At 45.2% G+C, this 18581-nt stretch overlaps 1 protein-coding gene across 2 annotated transcripts in view; it reads left to right on the top strand.

The window, feature by feature from the left end:
- NMS (neuromedin S) overlaps positions 1 to 18581 on the top strand; it is a 115247-nt gene that overhangs the window by 83457 nt on the left and 13209 nt on the right. For both annotated transcript variants that reach the window (XM_073670503.1, XM_073670502.1), the window contains 4 exons: positions 3470 to 3496; positions 3570 to 3617; positions 7739 to 7774; positions 11896 to 11937. In XM_073670503.1, coding sequence (XP_073526604.1) covers positions 3470 to 3496; positions 3570 to 3617; positions 7739 to 7774; positions 11896 to 11937 — 153 coding nt within the window. The remainder of the gene's footprint in view (positions 1 to 3469; positions 3497 to 3569; positions 3618 to 7738; positions 7775 to 11895; positions 11938 to 18581) is intronic.

The raw sequence follows: 18581 nt of genomic DNA, 5'->3' as shown, positions 1-18581 counted from the left end.
GGCTTGAAGGTTCAGGCCCTAGTCACACAAGGACCAAGGGTTCAGGTTCAGACCCTAGCCACGCAAGGACCAGGGGATACTAGGACGGGGGACCTGGCAACATACAGTTCCGCACACACACTCTAAGTAAGGAACTACAAGGGTTGTTCAGGCACCTCGTTACTGAGCAGGGTGGCTTTTATACAAGATGCTTACCCGCTATTGGCTGGGGGCAACTCCAAACTACGGGCACTCCACCTTTAAGAACAGAAGAGCTCGCACCCGCACTAGGCGCGCCGCCAGGAAGCACGAAGTCACCGCGCGACCGGGGCGATGATTATGTTGGTGTCCCTGCATAGAAGGGGGACCATGCAGAGGTGCCGGAATTGGTGTAACAATGTACTCAGGGGAATAGATGGAGTAGGTCTTCACCTACAGTGTGATTGAGGAAATTAGAGAGGGAAAATGCATCAGAGGGCAAACAAATGAATGATTCTCTATTTGACTGTTTTCATTCTCAAATCAAGGGTGGATGGGTGCATTCAGGAACCAGAACAGAGAGAATTAAATCTTGGCTTCAGTGTTAACTTATTGTTATACATGTAAATTAATAATACAAAAAAAAGAAAAACTGGCCAGATCTTAACAGAATAAAGAACATGTGAACAGATGCAAGCTGTTATGACTGCATAATATACAAACCAAAGAATACAGCAGCACTCTGCACAAGCAGGTAGGATCCAGCACTAATTAAAAATAACCTTAGGCTCATGGGAGGTGTGCTTAGCCAGTTGACTATGCACCACTCTCATCAGCCTATGGTAGTTTTTAGTTAGGGCTGGATCCTACCTGCTCTTTAAATTTGTAGGCTTTTAGCCCAAGAGGGGCAATATTAGGTTTAGGGCCCCATCAATCAAAGGTACTATTTGTGGCTGGTGGGTACACATGAATAGACCAATTTGTGCCCTAAGTACCTTAATTTTATAAGTATATACTATATAGCAATAATGTAGTTTCAATTTAATATAGTCAGTGTTTGCATACATATTAGTGTACAGTCATGGCCAAAAGTTTTGAGAATGATACCAAAATTATATTTTCACATGATCTGCTGGCCTCTGGTTTTTATTAGTGTTTGTCTGATGTTTATATCACATACAGAAATATAATTGCAATCATATTATGAGTACCAATAGGTTATATTGACAGTTAGAATGAGTTAATGCAGCAAGTCAATATTTGCAGTGTTGCCCCTTCTTCTTCAAGACCTCTGTAATTCTCCCTGGCATGCTCTCAATCAACTTTTGGACCAAATCCTGACTGATAGCAGTCCATTCTTGCATAATCATTGCTTGCATTTTGCCAGAATTTGTTGGTTTTTGTTTGTCCACCCGTCTCTTGATGATTGACCACAAGTTCTCAATGGGATTAAGATCTGGGGAGTTTCCAGGCCATGGACCCAAATTCTCTATGTTTTGTTCCATGAGCCATTTTGTTATCACCTTTGCTTTATGGCAAGGTGCTCCATCATGCTGGAAAAGGCATTGTTGGGCGCCAAACTGCTCTTGGATGGTTGAGAGAAGTTGCTCTTGGAGGACATTCTGGTACCATTCTTTATTCATGGCTGTGTTTTTAGGCAAGACTGTGAGTGAGCCGATAGCCCTTGGCTGAGAAGCAACCCCACACATGAATGGTTTCAGGATGCTTTACAGTTGGCATGAGACAAGACTGGTGGTAGCGCTCACCTCTTCTTCTCCGAATAAGCTGTTTTCCAGATGTCCCAAACAATCGAAAAGGGGATTCATCAGAGAAAATGACTTTGCCTCAGTCCTCAGCAGTCCACTCCCTGTACCTTTTGCAGAATATCAGTCGGTCCCTGATGTTTTTTCTGGAGAGAAGTGGTTCTTTGCTGCCCTCCTTTAAACCAGCCCTTGCTCAAAGAGTCTCCGCCTCACAGTGCGTGCAGAAGCACTAACACCAGCCTGCTGCCATTCCTGAGCAAGCTCGGCACTGCTGGTAGTCCGATCCCGCAGCTGAAACAGTTTTAAGATACGGTCCTGGCGCTTGCTGGTCTTTCTTGTGCGCCCTGGAGCCTTTTTGACAACAATGGAAGCTCTCTCCTTGAAGTTCTTGATGATGCGATAGATTGTTGACTGAGGTGCAATATTTGTAGCTGCGATACTCTTCCCTGTTAGGCCATTTTTGTGCAGTGCAATGATGGCTGCACGTGTTTCTTTAGAGATAACCATGGTTAACTGAAGAGAAACAATGATACCAAGAACCAGCCTCCTTTTAAAGTGTCCAGTGATGTCATTCTTACTTAATCATGACTGATTGATCGCCAGCCCTGTCCTCATCAACACCCACACCTGTGTTAATGGATCAATCACTAAAACGATGTTAGCTGCTCCTTTTAAGGCAGGACTGCAATGATGTTGAAATGTGTTTTGGGGGTTAAAGTTCATTTTCTGGGCAAATATTGACTTTGCAAGTACAGTAATTGCTGTTAAGCTGATCACTCTTTGACATTCAGGAGTATATGCAAATTGCCATTACAAAAAATGAAGCAGTAAACTTTGGAAAAATTACTATTTGTCTCATTCTCAATACTTTTGGCCATGACTGTATACAGTGTGCTGCTGTATTCTTTGGTTTGTGTATAAATTCATGAAGAAACAGTACTGTAAACAAAAAAATATATAAAACGTGAAAATTGCAGAAATGGAGGCTAGGATATTTTATTAATGTGCAGTATTACACTGAATTTCAATGCCTTTTTATCATCTTTGGCTCAGTTTGGGATTTTTTTTATATTTTTCTGGGACCACTGCTTCTTCACTCTAACATATGGCAGAGATCAACTCATCATAGCAGACAGACCCTCACAAATCAGATATTGATCTCTACCCATTTATCACCATGTCTGTTTAAACAACTCGTTTAAAGAGAATGTGACCAGATTTATGCTTCTCAATCTGAGGACAGCATAAAATGTGGACAGGGACCTTGATTCTAGCAGTGGGTTACTTACTAGGGTCCTCGCTGTAGTTTTAATAAAATTGCTGATGATCACATCATCACCAACTAACACCCCCTGCACTATACCGTGCATAGGCAGAAAGGCAATGGTGGGGGTGGAGATAGCCGTAGCTCTTGCATATCAAGGACTATGTAGGAGCAGATTATCCCTGGAGGACTAGCAGAGATACAGCAGCTAAAACTGTATTTTTATCAAAATTACAGCATAAAGCCAAATAAGTGACCCAGCATTCGAATCGGGGTCTCTGCCCCTACTTTATGTTTCTCTTGGATGAGCAGTGTAAACCTGGTGACAGATTCTCTTTAAATCTCAATTATCCAGATAAAAATATATAACTAAGGGAAGTGTTCCTTTGATATTTGGCTTAGCTTTTAAAATTGTAGCTACCATAATGTTCTGTATGTATCTAATATACATTTTAATAAATTATATTTTAATTTTTTATTTTAGGAGAATAACCAAGAAATATACAAAAGAGTAAGTATCAAAATGCTGCATTATTTACTACAGTATATCTATAATTCTCTTTTTACAATGTCCCTTTTTCTAGTTTCTGTTTCACTACACCAGAGCGCAAGATCCTGCCCTCAAAACTGGGGTAAGTACATACAACTTAATCCATGTAAAATGTGCAATGATATCATTGCCCCTCATCAGAGTGAAGGGGGGATGTACAGGGCCGGTATCAACATGCTGTGGGCCAGAACTTAGTTCTCTTCACCCTGTGTCCCCTCTTCTATAAAGGACTGAGAGTGGAGTGTGTGGTGTGATGAAGTATTTTCTGTACTCACTGTTACATCATCCATGGGACTGGAACCGACTTCAAACAAGACAGGAGATCTTAGATCCGGATTAACAGACTCTTTTACTGTGCAATTCTTCTTCACACGGCTGCAGCATACAGATTAAGACATAGTCTTTAGTTAGTGAAATACCCTTGGTTATGTGCCTTTCCAGTGTTCGTCCTCGTTCTGTCCTGAGACCGAACATCTTCCACTTCCTCTGCGACCCATCTGAGAATCTCCCCATGAGGGATATAGACGGCCTTAGGCAGAGTCTGTAGGAGAACCGGCATACAATAACGGCCATGGGGATAAAACACAACAAAACATCTTTATCACATAACTTATCATAGACATACAGTGGGTACGGAAAGCATTCAGACCCCTTTAAATTTTTCACTCTTTGTTTCATTGCAGCCATTTGGTAAATTCTAAAAAGTTCATTTTTTTTCTCATTAAAGTACACTCTGCACCCCATCTTGTCTGGAAAAAAAACAGAAATGTAGACATTTTTGCAAATTTATTAAAAAAGAAAAACTGAAATATCATATGGTCATAAGTATTCAGACCCTTTGCTCAGTATTGAGTAGAAGCACCCTTTTGAGCTAGTACAGCCATGAGTCTTCTTGGGAATGATGCAACAAGTTTTTCACACCTAGATTTGGGGATCCTCTGCCATTCTTCCTTGCAGATCCTCTCCAGTTCCGTCAGGTTGGAAGGTGAACGTTGGTGGACAGCCATTTTCAGGTCTCTCCAGAGATGCTCAATTGAGTTTAGGTCAGGGCTCTGGCTGGGCCAGTCAAGAATGGTCATAGAGTTGTTCTGAAGCCTCTACTGTTATTTTAGCTGTGTGCTTAGGGTCATTGTCTTGTTGGAAGGTGAACCTTCGACCAAGTCTGAGGTCCAGAGCACTCTGGAAGAGGTTTTCATCCAGGATATCTCTGTACTTGGCCGCATTCATGTTTCCTTCAATTGCACCCAGTCATCCTGTCTCTGCAGCTGAAAAACACCCCCATAGCATGATGCTGCCACCACCATGTTTCACTGTTGGGATTGTATTGGGAAGGTGATGAGCAGTGCCTGTTTTCTCCACATATACCGCTTAGAATTATCACCAAAAAGTTCTATCTTCATCTAATCAGACCAGAGAATCTTATTTCTCATAGTCTGGGAGTCCTTCATGTGTTTTTGAGCAAACTCTATGCGGGCTTTCGTATGTCTTGCACTGAGGAGAGGCTTCCGTCGGGCCACTCTGCCGTAAAAGCCCGACTGGTGGAGGGCTGCAGTGATAGTTGACTTTGTGGAACTTTCTCCCATCTCCCTACTGCATCTCTGGAGCCCAGCCACAGTGATCTTGGGGTTCTTCTTTACCTCACTCAACAAGGCTCTTCTCCGATTGCTCAGTTTGGCTGGACGGCCAGGTCTAGGAAGACTTCTGGTGGTCCCAAACTTCTTCCATTTAAGGATTATGGAGGCCACTGTGCTCTTAGGAACTTTGAGTAATGCAGAAATTATTTGATAACCTTGGCCAGATCTGTGCCTTGCCACAATTTTTTCTCTGAGCTCCTTAGGCAGTTCCTTTGAGCTCATGATTCTCATTTGGTCTGACGTGCACTTTGAGCTGTGAGGTCTTATATACACAGGTGTGTGCCTTTCCAAATCAAATCCTATTAGTTTAATTAAATACAGCTGGACTCCAATGAAGGAGTAGAACTATCTCAAGGAGGATCACAAGGAAATGGACAGCATGTGACTTAAATATGAGTGTCTGAGCAAAGGGTCTGAATACTTATCACCATGTGATATATTAGTTTTTCTTTTTTAATAAATTTGCAAAAATTTCTACATTTCTGTTTTTTTCAGTCAAGATGGGGTGCAGAGTGTACTTTAATGAGAAAAAAATGAACTTTTTAGGATTTACCAAATGGCTGTAATGAAACAAAGAGTGAAAAATTGAAAGGGGTCTGAATACTTTCCGTACCCACTGTATTTAACATAAAACTTCAACTCAACTAACCCCTGTTGACTTGGCGTCTTCTCAGCCCGCCGGCCGCCCTCCTACAAGAGGTGTACTGTTTCCCCATTTCTGGTTTACCTAATCTAAGTCATATTAACCCCTTTGCATACTCTAATGTAACTGTATTTCACAATTAGGGTGTGCATGTATGGGTTGAGCTCTGGTGCTAAGCCCGTACCAGGGTAGCCAGGGGCCTGCTGAAGGCCCTCATCATCGCCATCTTGGTACTCTTCTGAGGCTCAGTCACAAGTTGAGGTTCCAAAGAGACCATGATTTGCATTACATAGTATGAGCATCACAGGTTGAAGTCCCCTGGGGGAACTTAAAAAAAAAAGTATGTCCCAATTAGGCATGTATGGAGCGAGCTCTGGAGCTGAACCCCATACCAGGCTAGGCAGATACCCTCTGAAATACACAACCAGCATCTGCTTGTAAGGCCACGTTCACACGTTCAGTATTTGGTCAGTTTACATCGGTATTTGTAAGCCAAAACCAGGAGTGGGTGAAAAATGCTAAAGTGGTGACGTGTTTCCATTATACTGTTCCACTGCTGGTTTTGGCTTACAAATACTGAGGTAAAATACTGACCAAATACTGAATGTGTAAACGTGGCCTAAGAGTAGCAATCAAAGTTAGCGACTGTTTTATTATTTAAATACCACGGTCAATCACTGACAGTGACATTTAAATAGTGTGATTGGCTGTTCTCATTGGCACTTCGAGTTGTGATAGTGGGGTGCTGAATGGTTACCATGGTAGCCAGGAGACCTCTGAAGGCCCCCATCGTCGCCATCTTGGTACTCTTCTGAAGTTTAGGCACAAGTTGAGCTTCAAAAGAGACCATGATTTGCATTACATAGTATACGCAATCACAGGTTAACTTCCCCTAGGAGGACTAAAAAAATAAAGTGAAAAAAAAAGTTTTAAATGATAATTAAAAAAAATAAAAAATAAAATCGTTTTAATCATAAAAAATAATAAGAATAATAAACATGATTGGTATCACTAAATCCATAAAAGATGGTATCTCAACATATAAAATTATTTAAAACAAACATTTAATGCCAGGAAAAAGATCAAAATGCCAGATGTTAGGTATTTCACTCAGCTCATCACCCTCCACCCAAAAAAAAACAAAAAAAACAATCACTATATTCTATGCACCCCAAAATGGTATCAATAAAAATGTCGGCTCGGCACAGAAAAAATAAGCCCTCACACAGCAGTCAGTTACAGGTCTCAGGAAATAACAACACAACTTTTTTTTTACAAATATCAGAATTTTTTTTTTCAGTTAAAATCTAAAAAAATTACACAAGTTTGGTATTGCTATAATCAAACTGATATGGAAACTGATGTTGCCAGGTCATTTTTACTGCACATTGAATGCCATGAATACAAAACCTGAAAAGCAATTGTGGAATTGCATTTTTTTCATTTTTCAGCACCTGATGTGATAAAATGAGTGTTGTCATTGAAAACTATAAATTATCCCACAAAAAGAAGCCCTAATATAGCTATATTGATGGAGAAAAAAAGCATAGTTTTTGGAAGAACGGTAAGACAAAACAAAACCACAAAAATGAAAAATATTGTTAGACAGGCAATTTCTGCATGTGTCACAGCTGTCTAACAGCCGTGACACTTGCAGTCGCGGCGACAGTAAAACAATAGCCGAGTACGCCAAAATACTCGGCGAGCACCCAAGCGTGCTCACCGAAATAGTTAATGAAACCTACTCGCTCGACACTAGTTGCTACCTTTCATAGGGGGCACTGGAAAGCTAGCTTTCTTCGTTGTGAAGAAGAGCTGATTTGCATACCCTTTTCCAAGAAAGCTTTGCCTGACCTATAAATCTAATTATAACAGACTGCAGTCTCTGCAAAGTGCAACTGACACCATTTATGGTTACTTCTCCAGGAATCACATATAACCACAGAAGAATTTACGAAAAAGGTAAGTCTTTTTTTTTCTAAAAGTTACATATTGACAACACAAATTGATTGTATTTCATGATCCAGCCATCTTTAAAGTAGATAAGAGTATTCATGTAAAGCTGTAGGAAGGGAGAGCTAAGAAAAGTTTGATTGGTAAGGCTATTAGTGAGGGCATGCTTAAAGAACTCTGTCAGCACAGAATGTCTGTTCAAACCAAGTACAGGCACTCGGAGCATCATGGCGTGGCCTAAAATTTAAGTGCACCTTCCCACCTTTCTGTTTTCCCTCTATCTCCCCCTCTACCCCATTGAGTGACATCTCTGACAGAGATAGATAGAAAACAAGCAGGTGTGAAGGTGCACTTAATTGTCCTCGCCATGATGCACCGAGTGCCTGCACTTGGTTTGAACAGTTATTTTGTGCTGGCAGTGTCCCTTTAAAACTGTGGACACTGTAAATTAATCAGAAAAATGTAGGTATACTATAACTGTTCAGATTATAGTCTTAAATCATTAGCAGAACTAAAGCATGGGTAATATGGTAGACAGTCCTGAGGGAGGAGATATAAGGAAGGGCAGCACTGTGGAGAGCTTTGTGGATGAGTGTGATAAGCTTATATTGTATTCTGAAGCAGACGGGCAACTATTGTGTTCTAGTGTGTTATGGCTCACCTGGTTGAATTCTCACAGGTCAGGATGTGCAGCACAGATAGAAGACCCGGTGATGTAGGGAGGAGCAGCAAAGCTGGATATGCTGAGTGGCAGCATGGATCAAAATTGCTGGATCTGCGAAACAGCACGTGGAACAACAAAGCCAGATTTGTTAGGAAGCTCACTTAACGAAGCAGAGTCCAGTGGCACAGCAGAGCTGAGTTTGTGAGGAGGCACCCTTGAAATAATACAGAAGAGGCCAACAGAACAGGAAAGCTGAGATTGTGAGGCCAGTGGAACAGTACAGATGAGTAGATAGGATGGCATAAGCAGAAAAAAATTAGTAACAGAGCCCAGTGGAATAGCAGCTGTGAGTACTCTTAACTACCTGAATACTCAGGCAGCTTTCCACAGCCTGACCCTGCCTAAAAAGATCTAGGAATGTGACATCAGAGGTGCGCACGGGGCTGTCATAGTAATCCTAAGCGCAAAGGAGCAGAGGGAGTCTGCATCTGGATCTAGGACCAGTGACTAACAGTATTCCTCTTTTAGGACCCTTCCAAGAAGAGTCCACTAGAGAAGAGAGAAGATTGTTGACATGAAACCTTCTGATCAAGAGGCATTTACATATTTTCTAGGAATCCAACATCTCTCTTCAGGACCATATCTTACATTCATCTTAGTAAAGAAGTCTTCCACAAACTTTCTTGCACTTCAGCATTTAGTTTCATATCCTAATATCTCATAATCCTCATTAAAATCAAAAGCAGAAGCAGAAGAAGACTTGATTGCGAGGAAAATTTATTGAGAACCTGCAGATGAAGTAAAAAAAAAAGAAAACTAGTGGGAATTTTTCGAGTGGAAGACAGACTGATTAATCTTGGTGCCAGCTTTTTACAGGCAGTCTTTATATACATAGCATTTGTAGCAGGCCAATCTTTATCACCAGGGAAGATGTTAGGAGTAGGACGCCTGTATTTATCTGAGCTCCCTTCAGTTTTATTTTAGCTGCGTCAATAAACAGACTGGAGAAATGCACCACAGAAATCTGACTTTGAATAGCAATAGGCAAAGTAAGACAAAGATGAAGACCTAAGACTATGAAAAAGCATGAATTACCAGTAGACTTAAACAGAATTATTGTGAGCAAATTCGGCCCAAGGAAACAAATCCAACCAATTTTTCTGATGACATTGGAGAGTATTGAAATATAGTTTGTCATAGACTGACTGATCCTCTCTGCTGATTACTTTAAGATTGTAGTTAGAGTAAAAGTCTTAGGAAATCTTGAGAATTTTGCAAAGTGCTCTCCAGAATATTGAAACAAACTGCACCCCTCTATCAGAAATATTACATACAGGACGACCATAGAAGTGGAAAATTTATCTGAAAATAACTTGACCCATGTTACGCATCTGTCTTGGCTCAGCAGGTCTTCATCACCTTCCCCTATGGCTGCTGCCCTCTGCTGTGCTCCATGCCGGAATTTACTAGTGGTCCATGGGCGTTCTCCCATGTGATCATCTGCCTAGGCCTATATAAGGCAAACCAAGAAACACACTTCTGTCTTGGAATTAAGACTCTTGGTTCTGTTTGCTTTTTTATGCACCACAACCTGCTCCTGGTCTGCTGCTGCCTGCATTGTCTTGGACTGTGGCCTCCAGTGCTTCAATTCCTTGCTCCATACGTGCATTTCTGCTGCTGCATCAACGCTCAGGATCCGTGTGCTCACCAGGACCTGGGATTAGAAGATCCACCTCACCAGGTGTGCCCTATAACAACACAGTTGTTAAATCCAGGATTACCGGAGAAGAATGAAGAATGGGCTTAAGATAACAGAAGACCTTCTGGGGTACTGCTTTAGAGACGAGGGAATCATCCTTTCCAAAAGAGTATTAGGTAAAGTGGAGAAAGGTAAGAATACATTCAGGTTCAGTAAAATGAGAGGCAGTCTCTTCAGTATTATCAAACAGAGCAAAAGATTAGGAGAGGGTGTCAGCCCTACGTTTTTTCCTCCTGGAGGGTGAGAACAAAGTCCAACTAGAACAAGAATAGAGACCAATGGGCTTAACGAGGATTCAATCTGTATGTGGATTGAACATATTCCAGGTTCTTATGATCAGTATAAATAGTAACTAGAAACTTACGTGCATCAAGAAGATGTCACTATTCCTCCAAGACTAATTTAATGGAAAGAAGTTTTCGGTCTCCAGTGAAATAATTTCACTCTACTGGTGATAAATTTAATTTCTTGGAAGGAAACTTCATGGAAAATTTCTGGATTTTTGAGAAGTTTGTGAGAATGACTCCTACAACTTTGGTTGAGGTACACACTTCAAGAAAGAATGACTTATTGGTGTCTTGTCTGGACAGTGCAGGACTAGAGAAACAATACTCGAGGAGACTGAAGACTTGTATTGCAGAATATGGCAGGATCCATAAGTGTGCACTCTTTCTGAGTGAGAGCCGTAAGAAGAGATGCTATTTAGGAACTACTGGTAGTAATTGGTGAAGGCAAGGAATCATGAAAGACCTTTGAGACCCACAAGTTGTGGTCAGTCCAGAAAGGCTGAAGAATCTTGTAGACCTCCGGAGGAGATAAGTCCAAATAATGACAATTATCAAAGGCCAGCCTCAGCAAACACATTTAAAATTTTGAGAGGAGTAGCCCAATAAAACAGTTTCAACCTGTTCTTCTTCAGAAATGTGTGTTTTGGATCATTGTCATGTTGGAAAAACGAATGCATGGTGCCTGCAGTGAAACATGGTGGTGGCAGTGTCCTTAAGTGGGACTGCATGAGTGCTGTTGGTGTCGGGGAGCTACATTTTATTGATGGTATCATAAATTCACAGATGTACTGCTCTATTTTGAGAGAGAAGTTACTGCCATCACACCTTGCCCTTGGTAGATGTGAACTTTACTAAAATGATTATGGTCCAAAATGCACATTTGTTGCATTTCTAAAGAAGAATAATGTGAAAGTGATTAAGTGGGCAAGTATGTCTCCTGATCTGAAACCAATTGATCACCTATGGAGTATTCTGAAGAGACAAGTTGAGCATCACTCTCCATCCAGCATCCAGGCACTAAAAGAGATCAGAACAATGGTAAAACGTTTTATGTTGCAATGTGTCGACAACTTGTTCATTCCATGCCTAGAGACTTAGTACTATCCTTTAAATCATTTAAGTCATGCAAAATACTAGCTGTAGTCGTTTTTGATGTGGGGTGTATTCATTTTTGCATCATCTAATTTGAGTGAAACTGAAGACTTTGTAAAGAAAGTTATATTATTTACCTTACTTACTTTCATGCTATGGGTTAAAAAATATTTAAAAAACTCAATCTTGTCCAAATTTTGGACATTTTTCTTGTGTTCAGTGAGATATTAAAATCTTACTTTTTCTAAAGGGGGTGGGTACTCATTTATACTGAGCATATATATTATATACTGTAAATGAGCGCTATATACTATAATATATTTTACAGGATAGCTCTGGTACCATGGGAAGACCTTTTTTCCTTTTTAGGGTAAGTAATTATATGTTCTGAATTAAATTCAATAAAACATTCTGTTTATGACAATTATCTGCCTGTGCTTTTTATTAAAGTGTTGCATGGTTAATCCCTTCAGAAAATGACTGCTGAGTGCCTTCATTAGGTAATGCATGTGGTCTTCTTCCAATTGTATAAACAGCCAGAAGTCTTCTGTTACTGTATGTAATTGATCAACACAAATGACATGTTTACAGCAAAAATGGACATAATATAATCAAGTTAAATAAAATAAAGGGCAAATATTTAAAGCGATTTGTCTTTCACTTAAATATTACAATGTTAGATTTTGGAAAATAATTTGCAGTTATACATTCTCTCATTTTTAGATATAGATTTCTTTTTGGAATGTCCACTTAATGAGCTTGTCCAGTACTAATTTATTGACAATTTATTGACAACCTATCCTATGTTATCAATATAAGATTGGTGGAGGTCTGTAACAACAGATCAGCTGTTATCTGCTCCATTTACTTTATGGGTGGGGAACCTTTTTTCTGCTAGGGGCCATTAGGGTATTTATACCATCACTTGGGGGCCATACAAAATTATAAACTTGAAATTTATTCCACTATATTTGGTCAAACATTTACAGTAATTAACTCACCTCTAATGTGACGGCTGGCACAGCTTCTCTTTGGTGAGACGTGTTATGTTAGGTTGTATGGATGATGTTGCTATTCTCTTATATAAGAGAGCAGTGTACATCAGAACAAACCAAAATTTAAAATGTAAAGGAGACAGAGTTTTTTTTTACGTATATTAAACTAATCTTTAGTATGAAAATTAAACAAATTAAAAAACACAACACTTTAAAAAATGGAAAACCACCAGGTGGCACCATAACCCACATCAGCAATTTGGTTACTCACGTCCTACAAAGAGGTGATTCACCAGTTTATAGATATAACGTATTACTAACTAGTCACCTATCTAACGTTTGGTGATATGGTGTGTGCCATATAGATATTGTATCATTCCCACACCATAAAGTTAACCACCAAAATGACAAATTACCTGATGGGGGCTAGAGGGCGTCACATACCTTACGCTTGTTTCGGCTCACTCAGCCTTGTTCCGGGGTACCAGTCAATTCTTTGCGATGAATTCTGAAAAGAACTCGCAGTAGTAAATTTTGAACACAGGTTTATATTACACTGCATGTCTCCTCACATTGGGAAATTCATCACGGCTCATGTAACATTTATGGAACTCAAGCAGTTCAGGGTCTGCAGTATATACATCACATAGGAGACACCAAGACTGCTCTATAAACATCACATAGGAGACACAGACTACTGTATATACATCACATAGGAGACACTGATGCTGCAGCATATGCATTAAATAGGAGACACTGTGGCTGGGGCATATACATCACAGGAGACGCTGGGGCATATATACAGCACATGAGATGCTGGGGGCATATACAGCATATTAGATGCTGGGGGCATATACATCACAGGAGACACTGGGGGCATATATATGACGCGCCCCCTGGGACATATTCCTTTTTGAGGGGAATACCCGGCACCGGATCAGATGGGGGGGTTGTAGTCTCCGAGCGGCTGTGACCCGGTCCCGTGCCCAGGGCGTCAAGCTCAGTGTTATGTGGCAGCTTTACAGATGTTACTAAAGTTCTTTTGTGTCGACTACGCCACCCGTTGTGATGCGGTCACTGTGGCCGCCGCTGCTGCAGGGTCCGCTGAGGCTGATGGTGGGTGCGCAGCTTGGTGGGATAACCCCCAACGGGAGGGGTATAGCCTCAGAGGGGACAGGCGCAGAGGATGGGGGTTGTGGTGGTGCGATGCAGCCGGCAATGAAGACAGACTCGGGTTGTGCAGTTAAGGGTGTTTACTTACTGCAGATGTTGTACTAGTCACTCCAGCTGCTAGTGACCACCCGAGCCGTGCTGCGTCCACCAGGTCCTGGATCCGGCCAACCCCCAAACAAGTCCAGAGCGTGGCCCTGAGCTCTCCCTCTGTCCTTTCTTCAGCCGTCCCCACCAGTGATTCACCTAGGTCCAGCTCCCTCGGGCCTTCTTTTGGGACACCCTTGGCCTTGGGTTCCCTGACCCTCCACGTGGTGTGCCTTCGGGGTGAATGTGGTGGGTGACCGTGACAGACACTGCCCACGGTCTCCGGTCTCTGGCTGGGGAATGTCTTTGCCCCCACCAGCTTGGGTTCCGGTACCCTCTTGCTGACTCCTCACCCGGTGCTCTAATTTGGGTTCTTGGGTCCCTTCAGTCTTCCCCCTCTGGGTCTTTCTCTGCTCCACTCTCTCTCTCTCCAGGGCTGCTGTTTCCTTCTCTCTCCTCTCCAACTGACTTGTTCTCAGCGTCTGACCCTGATCTAAGTTGGTGCCCTCCTTATATATCCCTCTATGTGTGAGCTCAGGTGACCAGCACCCAATGAGCTCCTATCACTACCCAGACTGCTCCCCCTATCTGCCCCTACACTACATGGGATGTACCACCCCCCTCCCACTCCAGCCAGGAACAGGCTCGGTTGTACCTGCACATTTCTAAGTGGGAGTACCGTCGGCCTGCTCCTCTGAAATGGGATGTATGTAGTGCATGCAGTCTATCTGAGCTCAGTTCCACACTCCTTCCTTACCCGGGAGTGGAATATCACACCTCTGGGTTGAGGTGCAATACCCCTGTAGCAGCCGAATCCTCAGGGTGCTACATTCCCCCCTGGTAAATCACAGCACATCCTCGGGCTGTAAGACATAAAACACCAAAACATACAAAATTTTTATATGAACATATAAAACATATAAACATTATATATATATAAAACTTTTTATATAAACATTCTCGTAGACTTCTCTTGTCTCTGGTTCCTCCTCCGGACACTGTGCAACGTGTGTCCGGGAAAAGTGCGACAGTCTCTTAGAAAATACTGGTTTTCTATAAAACCGGTAGGGGGCGCTTTAGGACGCGCAACTATATACAGGGAAAGTTGAAAGTTGGCCGCTCTCAGTCCTCGGCCAGGTAGAGGGAAGGGAATGGCTGCTCACAGTCCTCAGCCTGTAGGATGAAGGGGTTAACGGGTAAAACAGTTCACTGGTCCCAACGGGGACTATTTTAGCAGCATCAGTTTCAGTTTCTATATACCCCGATTGGGTAACTATTTACAACTCCTGCTCTGCCGCACTCAACGGCGTCTTCCTCCTGCTCTTTCTTGATATGATGTTTCTTCAGACCCGTCCGGGTCCTCTGGCTCCTCCTCCCCGTACCGCAACTCCTCCTCCGTCAAGCGGTGTACGTGGAGGGCGTAAGGTCCTTTGGCACACTTGTGCCGGGTGAAAGTGACTTCGTCTCCGACGTAGAGGTCACGGCCTTTGTGACCTTCCGGCAGGTGGGACTCGACGTCTCTGCGGGTCACAAAAACGTCACCGCGGTTGTTACGGTCCCGAATAAAGCCCCACCCATGCTGCGGGTTGAACTTTATCACTGTCCCGATGGTGCGGGGACAATGCGCTGCACGGGGGTTCCTCCTAGTCCGGCTCTTCTGCTCCGCGCTCTGGATTTGGGCCTGTTGTTCTCTGACCCGCCTCTCCTCCCGTTCTCTCTTAAACTCTGCTAGCTGTTGACGGCAACACTCTGTACGTTCAGCTGCGGCTGCCCGAGTTTCTCCGGTGAACCCCATCAAATCTTCTCCCGTGGGGTCCCACACGAATTGGGCTTCTGCTAGAGGAGGCGAGACCCGAGCCACGGGCTTCGGAGCCGGGATTAGGGGCTCACACAAGGGCCCTAGTCTTTGCTGCCGCTCCAGCTCAGGGTACCCTTCGGGCCAGATGAAGGGCCGCCCGTCCGGCCATGTGAGCTGGCCGAAGAGGTCCTCCCCCAGGTGTGGCACCCTAGGTATTGCGGGCGCGGGCGCGGTGGTGGTGGCGCCCGGGTTGCCCAGGCCTTGCGGCCAGGCCTGGGGCACCTGGAAGGTGAAGGGCACCGTTAGGACGGCGGCGCCCTGGGCTACCTGGCCTTGCGGCCAGGCCGGAGGCTCCGCGGAGGTAGGGGGCGCTGTTGGCGATGCGGCGCCCGGGGGTACTAGGCCTTGCGACCAGGCTGGTGGTAATTCCTGCTTTGTCACGCTCCGGGTCGAGGCGCGTGACGTCACAGGGGTCGCTGCGGCGGCTTCCGGTCGGGGCCTAGTCCATAGCGGTGACATGGCGGCTACGGGCACAGCAGGGGGACTTTCGGGCTCTGCGACGGGGAGCTGGGGCAGGTAAGCGGTGTCACGGCTTGGGGTATAGGCGTCCCCTTTACCTGCCTCCATGCGTTCGGCTCCCTCCTCGGCGCCGTCTCCGGCCTTGGGTCCTCCCGCACCATCCTCAGAGGCGGTCTGCTTCCTCTTCCAGGGTAGCGTGCTCCGTTGACTGGTCTTTGCTTGCTGGGTCATCTCCCGGCCCCACTCCGCCAGTATCTCGCGCTGTACCCGGGCCATCCTCCTTGCGAGGCCCTCCAGGGCAGTTTGTGCACACTCCCGGTCTCGGGGGAGCTGCGCTAGGATCTCCGCTAGACCTAGCGGGGTTGTGGACTCTAGCAGGCTCCTGACCATCGGGTCGGTGCTGCTCTGCTCTCTTTCCTCGGTCTCTAGCAGACTCCTGGCCAGCGGGCCGGTGCTGTTCTGCTTTCTCTCCATCTCCGGGTGAGCTTCTCCGCTACTCCTTGTTAGACCTCTTGCCTCCGGGTGCGCTCGCTCCAGACTGCTCCAAGCGACACCCATCTTTTCTCTTCTCTTTCGTCTCCTCCCACTTAGAGGGCGGTCCCGGGGCAACTCGGTGACTGTCAGCTCCAGGGGGAGTTCTTTCACGCTGACAGACACCTCCAGCATCACAGTCTCTGTTGGTGGGGGCGGTTTCCACTTTTGGCGCCATTTTCTGTCCTGGCCCACGATGGGAGGTGGCCTCTTGCTCTCCTTTGGCACGCCCATAATGGCGTCCGCTGCTCTTCCAAGGCGGGAAATCTGCGGTTTTGGCGGGAAGCGTCGCCCAGTGGCGGGAAACTCTGCAGATGGCGGGAACAAGCTGGAAATGGCGGACAATCGGCGGGAAACGACTGGTGATGGAGTCCGATGGCGTGGACCCTCCGGAACCGGCGGGAGACTTCTTTCTGAGGTAAACTTGCACTTTTCTTCAGGCACGCAGTACCCGGGTGTTGCGGGCACGTAATCCTGCCGACTACGCCAAAGTTGACGCGCCCCCTGGGACATATTCCTTTTTGAGGGGAATACCCGGCACCGGATCAGATGGGGGGGTTGTAGTCTCCGAGCGGCTGTGACCCGGTCCCGTGCCCAGGGCGTCAAGCTCAGTGTTATGTGGCAGCTTTACAGATGTTACTAAAGTTCTTTTGTGTCGACTACGCCACCCGTTGTGATGCGGTCACTGTGGCCGCCGCTGCTGCAGGGTCCGCTGAGGCTGATGGTGGGTGCGCAGCTTGGTGGGATAACCCCCAACGGGAGGGGTATAGCCTCAGAGGGGACAGGCGCAGAGGATGGGGGTTGTGGTGGTGCGATGCAGCCGGCAATGAAGACAGACTCGGGTTGTGCAGTTAAGGGTGTTTACTTACTGCAGATGTTGTACTAGTCACTCCAGCTGCTAGTGACCACCCGAGCCGTGCTGCGTCCACCAGGTCCTGGATCCGGCCAACCCCCAAACAAGTCCAGAGCGTGGCCCTGAGCTCTCCCTCTGTCCTTTCTTCAGCCGTCCCCACCAGTGATTCACCTAGGTCCAGCTCCCTCGGGCCTTCTTTTGGGACACCCTTGGCCTTGGGTTCCCTGACCCTCCACGTGGTGTGCCTTCGGGGTGAATGTGGTGGGTGACCGTGACAGACACTGCCCACGGTCTCCGGTCTCTGGCTGGGGAATGTCTTTGCCCCCACCAGCTTGGGTTCCGGTACCCTCTTGCTGACTCCTCACCCGGTGCTCTAATTTGGGTTCTTGGGTCCCTTCAGTCTTCCCCCTCTGGGTCTTTCTCTGCTCCACTCTCTCTCTCTCCAGGGCTGCTGTTTCCTTCTCTCTCCTCTCCAACTGACTTGTTCTCAGCGTCTGACCCTGATCTAAGTTGGTGCCCTCCTTATATATCCCTCTATGTGTGAGCTCAGGTGACCAGCACCCAATGAGCTCCTATCACTACCCAGACTGCTCCCCCTATCTGCCCCTACACTACATGGGATGTACCACCCCCCTCCCACTCCAGCCAGGAACAGGCTCGGTTGTACCTGCACATTTCTAAGTGGGAGTACCGTCGGCCTGCTCCTCTGAAATGGGATGTATGTAGTGCATGCAGTCTATCTGAGCTCAGTTCCACACTCCTTCCTTACCCGGGAGTGGAATATCACACCTCTGGGTTGAGGTGCAATACCCCTGTAGCAGCCGAATCCTCAGGGTGCTACATATATATCCCAGGAGATGCTGGGGCATATATATCACAGGAGACACTAGGGGCATATACATCACTGGAGATGCTGGGGGAATATATATATCCCAGGAGATGCTGGGGCATATACATCACAAGAGACACTGGGGGCATATACATCACTGGAGATGCTGGGGCATATACATCACTGGAGATACAGGGGCATATATACAGCACAAGAGATGCCGAATGCATAT

This window comes from Phyllobates terribilis, unplaced genomic scaffold (genome assembly GCF_046119375.1).
Source record: "Phyllobates terribilis strain yellow unplaced genomic scaffold, ASM4611937v1 Scaffold_2__4_contigs__length_985480577, whole genome shotgun sequence".
Lineage (NCBI taxonomy): Eukaryota > Metazoa > Chordata > Amphibia > Anura > Dendrobatidae > Phyllobates > Phyllobates terribilis.
The sequence above is the reverse complement of the archived record's forward strand: the minus strand, read 5'-3'. Positions and strand labels throughout refer to the sequence as shown.